Genomic DNA, 13,584 nt, shown 5'->3' with positions numbered 1-13,584 from the left:
CTCCCTGCTCCCCTTAAGGGCTGTAATCTGGATAGGAGACAGAAAGGATCAGAAGAAGAACTCTTAGGAAACTGATCAGACTTTGGAAAAGGTTTAGCTTTTTCCAAAGCCTGTTGTCAGTTGTGTAGCCGGCTCATAAGCCTGTCTGTAGTGCCCTTAGCAGGTCCAAAAGGAACCTGATGGAGAATGCACAATAGATAAAACAAGTCCTGGTCATTTGTTCTCCACTTTTCCAATGTGCAAGCTTATTCTCGGCTGTAACCTGTGATAAAAAGAAGCTACGAACAACATTGCCCTTATCCAAATCAGGATAGCTCACAGGTACAGATTGGAGGAAGAGGAAGATCCAAGTGCTTCTACTTGACCCCAAAAACCTTTGCCAAATCTTCCTCCAAAGATGCCCTTGAAAAGGACGGTCCACCATCGTCTTGCTATAATGCAAACCTCAGTGTAAACTAGAATGAAGCCATGATGACAGATTTCCAAGAACCTTGCTTTGGGAGAGGAGAAAGAGAACCGCTCTATGTGAAGCTGTTTAAAGTTACGGTTGTTTGTCAGTCCACAGGCTGACAGGGTGTGGGATGCCTGGTCCAACTGTAATGAGCAGTTCTCAGCAGTCTCTGGGACATGTACTCTGGCTGTCATGTCAGAGGTGGGGAGAGCAGCCTGGCAAAACAACTTGGGAAAAGAAAATTGTCCAGTCTGGAAATTAGAGAATCCACCTCTTCCAGAGCATTCTGCACAAGCTGGTTCACTGAAAGAATAGTGTGGATTCTGGGGTGAAAACCAATCAGGTGATGAAGAGTAGCCCTGGTTGGTTCTCCGAGACCATTGTGTTTACAAATGAGTCCAACGACCTCAAGAAAATGCCTCTCAGACTTGATCTATGTTTCACAGAAACTGTTAGGTCCAGTAGAACCCAGGACAGCATGAGAGGGATCCTCTACTAGAGTAGAAGGAGACATGGTAGCCTGACCTTCCTCCTGCTCAGGGGATCTTGACCAGTGACCTGAAAGAGTTCCAGACATTGAGTCATGGTCCAAAGGCAAGGAAGATTATTGAACAATCCCCTCTACTGTATTCATGCACTAAAATGAAAGCGGCACCAACCAGGCTGGCACTTTTGCCCAAGTGAGGCAAGCAGGAATGCACACCCCCACACCCCATCCTAAATGTTGCACATCCTGGGGCAACCTCAGGCTGCACACACCCTGACTTGGCCAAACATTCCGAGCTGATGCTTGCACAGGAGTAAGGCTGTGTTTGCATAAATCAGATGACTAATTGTGAGTACATCCTGTGGCAAACTTTGAAGGACTATAGTCAGGTTACTGGGGCAAGAGTAGTCGTGCATCCTAGACCAAGTGTGAGCAAACCCCTGTAACAGAGGTCGGTCACAAGCGAACATGTATCAAATCATCCATACTGCCTACGAGCATCTTCGCTTGTGAATGGGTGCAGAGAGCATGGTCATTCCCAACAGAAGAGTGACAACCACAAGGAGACTTATCAGTCTTATGAAGGGCGTTCCTTTGGGCCATCTTCCTCTGCTTCTGCTGATTTGAAGATGAAGACTGGAAGAAGGTGAGGAATAGAAGGAAGGCAAAGCATGGCAGAACTTCTCCTGAACCTCCCTCCCTCAGCCACAGCTCCCTCCATCCTCTCCCACCTCTGCCAAGGAAAAGGTCAAGCAGACATCCTTATAAGGACAGGAGCAGGAGCTGCTGGAGCAGCTACAGCAAGAACATTTATTATCATAGCACACCTGGACTCAGGGAAAAGAATCCATGACCGAAGTGATGGGGTTCTGTTAGACTGATCCGAGTTGGGAATTTCTTCCTGAAGCCAATTAATCCAGGAAGGCATAACAGGAAAGCCCCTCAGGAAGCTCAGAGAATGCCACGTCTTTCGGAGCTCCTTCATATCCTGGGGAAGTGTCAGAGTAATACTAACAGAGGTAGGGACTGAAGCAGGAGTTGTAGGGAAGGCAAGCACACCAGTAACAGCACCATGGACAGAGACAGAAAATTGATTGTTTTCTTGTCTGCACATATCCTCTGAATTGAGCACAGTAGGGGCAGGCAGACTTATCCCAGGAGAAATAGTGGATTCAAGGTTAGCCCAGAACAGGGAAGGGATGGCACTGGATTTGTGTTCAGGAGAGACCAACAGAACCTCCTTGATTCACACATCTTCCATGGACAGGTCACATTAAGACTATTTGATGCCATCACAAAACAGCATGCACTTGACCTTGATGCTATTGCAAGAAGGCATGCCCTCCTGGCCTCTACTCATTGTATTTTTGTTAAAATGATGGAACCTGTGTAATCCTTCCTTAGGAAGAATGACAATCAACAGTCATCCTGTGTTTATATCTTACAGAGGCCAGGAGGGCATGCCTTCTTGCAATAGCATCAAGGTCAAGTGCATGCTGTTTTGTGATGGCATCAAATAGTCTTAATGTGACCTGTCCATGGAAGATGTGTGAATCAAGGAGGTTCTGTATGCCGAAACACTCAAACAGACATACTTTGATAAGAGGATGCTTATTATGTCTGCACAGCAAGACAGCTGAAGAAAAAGTGGCACTGTGTACTGAATGAGTGGATGGGTATGCCACACCTCACTTGTCTGCTGCTAGTTAACCACCTTGATACCAAGCTTCAGTGACCAGACAAGCTTCCACTGAAGGCAATTTATATAAAAGATGAAGATTTATATACTCGTACGAACAAATTTAGTACATTTTGAGACTGAGCCAAAATATGTTTTCCCAAATATATACAAATTCACTCCTTGTTAAAATTAAGGGTTGTAGTTTTCTATAAAAGGCAATTTATTTTATGAGTTTATTAGCAAAATGAACATTTTTATTATTATTCATAACTTTCCAATACAATACATTTACTACATTGCTTCTTGATATTTGAAGGCATTGTAAGACAGGAGTAATACCAAATAAACTTCAAAGGATAATGCTGACTAGAAGAAAATCACTAATGAGGGATTAACTTAGAAAAGATAATGAACTGGATTTGTACAGGCTCATTATGAAAACATCATTACTCTGTACTTACATATATATTCATGATCTAAAATCTCTGCTCTGAAGAGCTTGAAACACTTTGCAAAGTTAAAACCTCTATGCCAACCATTATGACAAAGTATTTTAAAAATTCCATACTAATGTTCTCCATGTCTAGACTATTACTCAACATTACAATGAAATATTAATGGCTTGGTATTAAGGAAATAACTTGTTCCAATGAAAAAATAAAGTGATGTAAAGCAATGGCTAATTAAGAAAACATGAGCAATTTACAAGTGTAAATGACTGCGGATGAAAATATGTACATGTGCTTTAATCCAAAATTGATGTAACTATTCAACAGGGTACCTGCATTACCTACTAGCCAGGGTAAGCTACACCAGTCAGAAGAGAATACATGTTTAGTCACTGGCTACTAGAGAGAGGGTAATCTGCCCCAGTAAGGAGGGAATTGTTAACAGAGTATAAATGACTGAAATCACTAACAGTGAAATGACTGAAATCACTAACAGAGTATAAATGACAAGTTATTCATCATTAAATTTCTAAGATTAAAGGATTCCAATCTAAAACTCTGGAAAACAGGAGCTGATGTAAAAGCAAAAGCTATTTTAAGAATTTTAGGTGCCTTCCCTAAACAAACAGAAAAACACTCCCTAAAGTGCAGCAAGAAGGACAGTTATTGAGACAATAATTACTTTTATTAAAGAAGTGATGAGACCCCAGTCAGCTTAGTTGACCTTAGCAAGTGGTGGCAGAACAGCTACAAAAATTTAATGTACTTGACAAGCAACATGCCAAAACTTGTAAAGTTGGAGTTAAATGACATTTAAGGTCATAATCTGCAAGTCAGTGTAACCTTGGTATTAAGTTAGGATCAGAGTTGGCTTCAGCACAGTCCATGGTATGGTATCATGGATATTCAGTATTCAGCACCAAGAAGCCCAAGTAAGATCTCCCACAGAAGATAATATTCATTTGCCATAACTTTTGCAGGTTTTACTGAAAATGCATCAAGATATCTACAGGTAATTAAAAATAAAAAAAGAGAGAAAAACTTAAGGGAGGCAAATATAGACTAGCACCAACATGAATCTGGCTCAAGCTACTGGAGGGATACCTCTTGACATTAATCTTACATTGCCTGGCTTTAGCCAGTATGCCATACATGTAGCTGCTTATTAAAAATGTAGAATATTCTAAAAAAGGTGCTAAATATAATAAGGAATTATCTATCATTCACATCACAATATTAAACAGAAAAAATAAGACTACGAATATAAGTATACAGTACTGTAATTTCAGTCCAAATCCTCATAACCTATTATTTTTTTTACTTCTTTATATCAAAATAACATCATCAGTACAAGCTGTGTTAACAATCACTTAAATTACAACCTGAAACATATGGATATATAAAGAAAAATTATTCTTTCAACAAGCACACAGCACATTTGTTCCAAAGCAAAATCAGCATAAGTGCATGGTATAGTTACAGGAGACTTTGTGACTCCACACTACTGAGGTCACGCACACACTCTCTCTCTCTCTCTTGTAATTATTATTACAGCCACTTCTATTGTAGGTCTACTTTGACAACTTGTAGATTAAAGCACATGTACAACAAAAAAGGTTTCTTTTTGAGTAAATAAATCTATCATTAGCTACAAATTATTTTTCAATGCATTTTCCAAACCTTACAGTCTGTCACAACAAAAATCATCATAACGAAAGTAATAAGTATAATTTGTTTACATATACATTATTAATTTTTCAGGGTGTATGGCAAAGTATGTGAGAAAAAGGTTGATACAATGCTTCTTAAACTACAGTAGTTATTTTTACAGAATGTTTCACAAAATAACTAACAGAACATTTTGAATTGAAATAAAATGCAAAAAACTACAAATAACACTGAATCACATGTAAAGCAGAAAAAGTATTTTATCCATTAAACAAATATTTTATGCCCATAAAATTATGAAGTCAATTAGAACTGATACATGGTAAAGTATGGTAATCCTCCTGATACTTCCAAGTATGCAAGTGGAAAAAACATTTAAAACATGTATGTAATCTTATCACTTCAACTTACATATCAAGTCTTTGGTTAATTATTAACTAAATACTATTACAAACTAATGTTTACAACTGAATAAAAAAGTAAAACTTGCCAAAAAAATAAAGGTAGAACACAGAAGACAAGGGTAAATAAAACAGTTTGACTTAAGAAAAAAATAATCACAACCAAGTGTAACCTGTATTTATCTAACTTATAAGAATGCAGAAAATAAAAATAAATACCTGAAATAAGTTTCAAAATAAATGTCATGACTGTTATTAATATGTAACACAGATTACTGTACTGTTTAGCAATACTTTGCATATAAATTTCAGCTTTCTCTACATATGCATGTTTCTTAACTACAAAAATTAAAGAATGAAAGCTGCTAAGTTACAGGAACAAAACATCCAGTTAATATATAATGAAAAGCTACAAACCTTACTTGACCTTGATTTTTCATGGTCCTTGAAATCAAATGCTGATATGACTTTCAAGAAATTTCCAGGAGTAATATGTAAATTTACATGCAATAATAATGCAAGTAATATTTCTATTACTTCAAAACAAAGCATACAGCTGAATTTGATATACTGACCATACATCTATAGATATTTAAAAAATGGAAATCATTCTTCAGAACATGGTATAAATTATGCATGATTAAGTACACTATGTTATTCAGTGACTATTACTGAAGTTAACTGAAACATAAGGTAGCTAAAATTATTCTATCACAAAAATGCAGTTGAATTCATAAAATACCTGTACAATATTGTATAATAAATTCAAACAACTTTTCATCTCAACAGGTTTTCATGAGGTAAAAAATATATCTTATTTACAGATTATTTCAATTTCCCTTAACAATAACCACAATATTTGCTAATTGCAGAACTTTTTTGTTTAACTTACTTGTAGCAAAATAAACTATCAACAGCATTTAGATTCCAGATCTTTAAACCTTTTTGGCACAATATTGGAAAAACAACTGTATAACACTAAGATTATTGCAGTATGTCTTTGGAACAATCATTCTGTGACAAATGCCTGTTTTTGGATGTCTGGCATCTCAAAAGCTTGGAAAAAAGGGGATGATGAAAATCTGCTGCAACAAAACAGTGATTTATACATTCCTATTATGAACACAATTTTGTTTAGAGAACATAAATACAGTACATTTATCCCTAATGGATTATTTTGTAACTCATGATAATAAGCAACATTAGATTGGATACATGAGAATATTTTATATTTATAATTTCCTCATATCCATATAAAAAACTACAAGTGGTCTATTGATTAATGTGGTCTAAGAATCAACTTTATATAAAAGTTTTCAAGGCCTCATAATTTTGTATTTCTCTTCAAGCAACTTTTATGAGAGAATTTAAAGCTTTATCAGCATTCCCTGCATTTTGTCAAGGCCCTGAAATTTACTTTCCTGATCAGTGTCAATATAACCAAAATCTCTAAATATTGAATCCCTCTACCAGTTATAATTATGACAATACTTCTAGAAAATAATACTTTACATCTAAAACTGACTCTTACTTGATGTGAGTTATAATTTTTATAAAATGACACTGCACATCCTAAACTTCATTTTACTTATTCTGACTCTTAAGATCAATGTGACTTGCAGATAATGTGAGTAGAATAAAAAAATGATAATCATTTCTAAATTTGGCTCAAAATAAGCCAATGAAATGGTACTTCAAGAATGATTATTTTAAAAGCCAAAGGTATAACCCTTACATCTCTAAACCTGACTCTGTATTTACATAACTGATCTAGATGTTAATATAATACTAACTGTAATTCACCATAAAAAAGAAGTCTACGAAAGGCTCCAAAGCAAGGATGAAATTCTTTACAGCTAACCATATCTGATAAATAAAAATCTGTGTCAAAAGAGGTTACAGTAAACCTAACTTAATACTGGATAACATGTCTGACCAGCCAGTGAGATTCAGCTTACCAAGTTAAATGGTTGAACATTATTAAATGTGAAGATATGTTACTGAAATGTAAGTGGTGTAAAATGAAGTGTAATCGCTGCACTCTCACCACTTACTTGTATCTTTGTGCTGCAAAATGTTTCTTCCTATAAGTAACATATTACATGTGATTATTATAATGAAAATTTTCATTAGAATAGTTTGTACCATTTAGAAATTGAGAATTTAAGTATGTTGAAAAAGGAGTAAGAAATGCTAATATAAAAACAGCAGGCAATGCTTTGTCACCAATCATTTCCCCTCAAAAAGGAAAGAAGAGGACGTTCCAAGAACTTGGGTTCATGAGTGAACAGATTATAAAGCATTTTAATCAAACAAAAACTTCTTTCAGTTTTCTTCTGAAGATGGGAAGAGAAACCCACAGGATTCCTGTGTATAACTTGTTTACTTGTAAATATTTATATATTACTTGAATCTTGAGCACTTTCAGGTCCTAACTATGACCCTTTTTCAAGAGATATGAAGGTGGTCAGGCTGTTCAAGGCCCAGCAATCTTCTGGAACTTCTCCCTGTGCTGTCCTGGTTTCCATTCTCTTGAGAGTTGTTAATCCCCTCCTGTCGGTCTGCTATCCTGATCTGATGGCCAGTGGGATTAACCCTTGTGGTAAATGAGTGGTCACCATCGGTTTGTTGGGCAGGAGACCTAACCTCCAGGTCAGAAGGGTCGATCTTAGCTTCTTTTAATATTAAAGCTCGGCTTACGGGATCCTCTGAGGTAAATCCTTTCTTTCCTTCTATCACTTTAATCTCTCTGATAAGTGCCCCTTCCACTACCCTCCTATGACTGATGTTATTGCTTTTGTATACTGTATAAGCCTGCTGTTTTTTAAAATCCATCCTATGGTCCTTTTCCCAACAATGCCTAGCTATAGCACTCCCCTGTGAGTTGAGCTGTCTGCCCTTCTGTGTTCTTTGATTCTAGTCCTTATTCCTCTACCTGTTTCACCCACATATTTGTCTCCACAATTGTTACAATTAATTGTGTATAACCCACCTATATCATCTGCATTACTGTCTTCTCCTTCCAATTTAGTTTTACATACTTTGTTTTTTTATGGTGTTGTCAAAGGTATACACAAATTTATATTTAATTTCTTTAATTTTTTATGTAATTTGTTACATTTTAGGCATATAAGGGAGGGCAACTATTTTCTTGTTTTCTGTATTCCATGTACTCTCTACATTTTCCCTGTAAGCAAGTTATACACAGGAATCTTGTGGGTTTCTCTTTCCAAGCATTTTAATGCTAGACAATAGCCACAGTTTTCATCTTCAGACATTACAGAAAAGGTTCTTGGAAAAATTTAATGACTGAATAAATAATTTAACTTGATCACTTGAGATAAACAACTCTGACCCTAAGATTTGTTGTAATTGCAAGATTTTATTTAATAACAAAGTTTTTGAAAAACTGATGAAGTTTCTGACAAAATTTCCTTAACAGCTTTGTTTCCAAAACTTGTCCCTCACCGTTAGCTGAAATTTGGACAGCAACTTCACCTTTACAGTTAATGTTACACTGTCTTAACATAAAGGGGTTGGTTTATGAAGAGATAACTGCCTATTTGCCTATGTTTAGAATTGCAACAATAGGCAAAATCAAATGCAAAAGAAATTATAAAGCAAATCAAAGCTCTCAAGTTAGGCATAACTAAGTGGTCTGGTTAGACTGTTATTATCATCACAAACTTTTTCTAAGTCAGGTATTCCCTTTATGTAGTTAGACATAAAATAAGGTCTCTCCACTATTTTTTGTCCCGTGCTCTGTCTGCCTTCTACTTGATTTCCTAGGTATTCCTAAAGGTCCAAAACTATTGCTTTTCTAAGTAGCTGTTCCCCATTTCTTCATACACATAGCTTAACCATCTCAATCTTTGAGATCTCTTCAGTTTTTTTTTCCAGACTTGGTAACACATCTGGTTAGACTGAGATAATTTAACAATACATGTATGGAGACTGTGCTAACTCTGTTGTGATGTAATTTACCTTGAGGGCAAATTTAAAATTAATATTTTAACTACCTTAACTTCCACCAAACTTAGGCATTCTTGACAAAAGCTATGGAAGTATTTAAGGATATAAACATTCAAAGTGACAGCAGTGTTGACAAAGAATAATAATCTTCAATTTGTACCTTAGATAACATAAAAGGTCATATAATGGCCCAAAATCATACCTAAAGTTAGGAAAACTACAATACATGCTTCCAACTACAGTCACCCTTAATTGCTTGTTATTACTGTTATCGAGTAGTTTAACCATTAAATCTCTTGTTATTATTATTAGATAGTTTAGCCAGACCACTGAGTTAATATTCTGAACTCTCCTAGGGTGGCCAAAAGAAACCTATTTGTTACTAGCACCAATGTTTAAAGCTGGAAAAATCAGGTCTATGATTATCAACGTCATTAATGTTTTTATGTCACATTTTTCCCTTAATGGAATTAGACATGTTGCAAGTTTGCTTAACTCACTCCTGTCACACACTTTCTTCCCAAATCCTCACTGGTACAAGTCTTCACTGATGCCCTTCCCACCTGATTTTCAAAATCTTCCAGTGAATGGGCCAGTATTACCATAATGTACCCTATTTATAATAATTTCATTATTCCCCTCAATTTTCTCATTTTCATCAACCAACAACTCCTTGACACCTGAATGAAAACATCAAAGATAATGACCTAGATACAGAAGAACTTTTAACTTTCTTTGTCTCTGAGATAAAAGACCTAAAATCAAAGAAATAAAAGACAGTTTATTTATCACTATTACTGATAAGATGACAGAACTATTTATATCTGACCCATGGTTCATAGAAACCACAATTATCTCAAATAAAACCACATTTTGACTTAATGGCATGGCTGAACTCATAAAAAAATAAAATATACTTTTATCTAAACCAAGACATTTATAACTAGATAATTCCATCAGTGAAGTTACCTCTTGCATATATTGTAAGGGGAAATGTATTAGGCTATGATCAAATATAATATATTGAAAGTTAAAGAGTTTCTGTTTAACATTTGGTTCAAGCACTGCTTTTATTTGTTCATCTCAATTAAAACAACACAGTATATTTGAAACGTCCTGTGTGGGGCTGTAAACGTGAAAAAATTATTGTGTAATTAAAAGTATGTAACTAAACTGTAACTGCTGGTACTATTTTGTTCTTTTGGGGATGACCCCAACACACACATCTGTTAGTCAAATTCATCAAAAACTCAATGGACAGAAGCTGAATGTTATTGCTTAAGTGGAACTTGAAGTAACAAAACACTAGAAGTTTCATATATAATTCATGATGTACCATTTTCATCATAACTGAATCTGGGCAATCCAATACTCGTAGCACAAATAGCACATCAGCTTACCTATACATCATTACCTTTGGGCTCATATAGAAACACATGTAAGCGTCACATAGGAGACGACGTGGTAAATCGGGTAAGGCCTTGTTGTCAGTAACTGCATGAAGCATCTGGCTTCCTTCCTCCCCAACCCACTGCATCAAGTCCCCACATTCAACAACAGTTGGTATATTATACCCGTGCTGTTCCCCTATAATTAAAAGATGAAAAAACCACTTTTCTGAAATATGATTACAAATTGATGTGAAAAAACTGTTAAAATCTAACCTTGAAACTGTATGATGGAAAGCCTACATTTGAATACAATTAATCAAGTTACAGTGAATGCAGTTATTAAATGTTCAGTATGGGCTACTAACTTCAGGATGCTTTATTGTAACAAAAAAATTCCAACTGCCAAAGTAATAAGATTATATGCCATGTAAGATTATGTTCCATGGAACTACATCTGCACTTACGGCTACATAATTATGATATTTGCTAGGCTACCATTTTTTAAGTGATGTGTTTTGCTGATGAATGGAATGATAAGTGTAAAAGTATAGTTAAATTTAGTTTAGAAATTATATGGAATTGCTGTTAACTATATCTTGAATAATGACCAGGGCAGCGAGAAGACTGGAAATCATATCTTTTTATTCACACCAAAGTATTGGGAATCCCTTCCTATCATCAGGCGTTACAATAAATTTAATAAAATTTATTACTCTTAAAATACATGTTTAGGTAGCTAATACTGACAAGATATTTAGTTACACAATACAACAGTTGTTAAGCTAAAAGTAAAATCAAAACTAACTATAACAGTTTTAAATCAAAAGTTAATCAAAGCAATGCATAATTCAGGGAATAACATATGTAAAAAAAAAGAAAAGTGTTGCTGGACTTACTGTTAGGAAGTGTGGCTGCCAACTGATAAGGAAAAGAATACATGAAGACAATGCCGGAAAAAAGGCAAGAGTGAGAGAAAGATAGACAAGTATGAGTAACAGACAGATACACAATGTGTAACAGTGTGGAAGTAGTTTGTATGTTTAAGGAAGATGAAAATTTCTTGATGTAAAGAGATTATACATAACTAAATATCAAATATAAATACATATTAGCTAACTAAGCATGTTTTTTAAGATTGTACAAATTTTATTGTGGGAAGAGATTTCCAAAATGTTGGTGTAAGTAAAAAGAAGATATGATTTTCAGTCTTCTCACTGCATAAATCTTGCAAGTGATATCTTGTATGTTCACACGTATCTATGCTACAGGATCTTTGTTAATACTGTAATCAGATTTCACAGCTTATCAGACGGCCAGACTCCCAAGAACAGCTGATAAGTTGAGGGGCTACTGTACCAACAGCTTAATAAAGCTACCTTCCATAAGCATGATAACAAAGAGGTATGCTTGTCACAGGATCAATATCCAGAAAGACAATGGATAAAAAATGTTGCTTGCTGTTTTCAAGAAAAATTATTTTACTCTATGCTAATTTTCAAATTGTGATGAAAACTATAGCACACCAGCCCAAAACAACAAATGGCATTACTGCTACTGTATTATTTAAGAACTATAATCATTAAAACACAATGCAAACTCTCAGTCTGCATAATTTTAGTAAAACAACAACATAAATCTTTGTGTAAATTAAATTACACTGTTGCTCCTAACTAAGCTGTATGATAAAATAGAGAGCTGGTAATCTAACCCAAAAAGTATTATCAGAATACATCTTCTTACCTTTACGATCTGCCATAGAATCAAAGAAACACCAAGTAGCATCTGCACCGGAACCACAGCGAGTAAAGGCAACATAATGTGATGTTTCTATGCAAACCACAGCAAAAAGTTCCATGTATACTCGAGGAATGGATCCACAGTGATCAGCTAGCATCTACATATAAAAGGAAAGTATCTAATATATTATACATGAATTTGCATTAGTAGAGGTATCAGCAAAGCAATGAGTTTTTACAACAGAAAACTGATTTTTTTTACACAAACCCATCAATCATATTTTTGTCAAGTTGCAGTCTTGCATGTCTCCAGATTTGTTTAACAAAAGGTAGTAGTATGGTAATCTCACAGAGCATGCCGTCTGGAAACACATTTACATCACTCACCTACTATATGCAGTTTGGAAAGAACACTGTGATACTTGTGGGATTGGAAGGAGAAAAATTGTTATAAAATTGGTGGTTTAGAATGAAAAACTAGTTTACTTTTAAAAATCAAGTTTGTTTCATCATGATCAATCAGTCACATATTGCTTGTACAGATATTTAGGTGAGAAGACAAATTGCTGAATGCCTTGCAAATGCCCTTATGATCCCAAGTAAGAAGTTGGGGACTGTTTACGGTCTGATACCAAGGCTCTGATAAGCCAGAAGGGTGTCCATGCTGAAGACGTACCCAGAGTGTACACTTTAACTGATTTATGAATGGTCTAATCAACTGGCACTAGAACTAGGCAGTCCCCGGTTAACGGAGGAGGTTCCGTTCTCGGCTGAGCACAGCTAACCAAAAATTGGTAATAATAGAGCCGATAAACTGCTTGATGGTGCGGCTAACTGGATATTGGCGCTGATAAACCACTTACCGGCACCGAAAATCTGCTTAACGCCGTTGCTAGCCAAACGCTGTAACACTGAAATGCTGTTAACTGATGCTGTTGGTAAACTGTATTACGTTATTCAGTACCACAACTTTGTCCATTTTGACAACTGGTCCTAAAAAATATAAATTCTGCCATTTATGTATGGTACTTCTGAAAGAAAGTGCAGCATTTGTGGATTGGCACTGCCATATACCTGCATTTGACCCTTTGTGAGTCTGATGATACTCAGTGTCAGTGTTGTCATCTGTTCGAAAAAATCACTGGCTATTCACATGTCTGTAACTGTCTCTTTTTCTTTGGAGACAGGGATTCAGCAGGGTTGTTAAAATGGGAGTATGCTAAAAGGATCTGGTTTGTACAGTAAAAATACAAATTTTCTTTATAATTTGGTATTTGCTCCTATAAAAATACAAACCGCCTTGACATGGTGAGGGGGCTCTTGAACCCCAGGAATCTGTTCCTGGGTT

General features: G+C 35.6%; 1 protein-coding gene across 9 annotated transcripts in view; it reads right to left on the bottom strand.

Annotated features, from left to right (window-relative positions):
• Positions 1–2,838: 2,838 nt before the first annotated feature.
• The window catches only part of CYLD (ubiquitin carboxyl-terminal hydrolase CYLD), a 187,976-nt gene continuing 177,230 nt past the window's right edge, over positions 2,839–13,584 (bottom strand). For all 9 annotated transcript variants that reach the window (XM_067114158.1, XM_067114153.1, XM_067114157.1 and 6 more), the window contains 2 exons: positions 12,241–12,394; positions 2,839–10,696 (listed from right to left, as the gene is read on the bottom strand). In XM_067114158.1, the coding sequence (XP_066970259.1) occupies positions 10,506–10,696; positions 12,241–12,394 (345 nt within the window). In that variant the 3' untranslated portion in view covers positions 2,839–10,505. The remainder of the gene's footprint in view (positions 10,697–12,240; positions 12,395–13,584) is intronic.

The sequence above is a fragment of the Macrobrachium rosenbergii genome, chromosome 13, assembly GCF_040412425.1.
Source record: "Macrobrachium rosenbergii isolate ZJJX-2024 chromosome 13, ASM4041242v1, whole genome shotgun sequence".
In the NCBI taxonomy this organism is placed as follows: Eukaryota; Metazoa; Arthropoda; class Malacostraca; order Decapoda; family Palaemonidae; genus Macrobrachium; species Macrobrachium rosenbergii.
The sequence above is the reverse complement of the archived record's forward strand: the minus strand, read 5'-3'. Positions and strand labels throughout refer to the sequence as shown.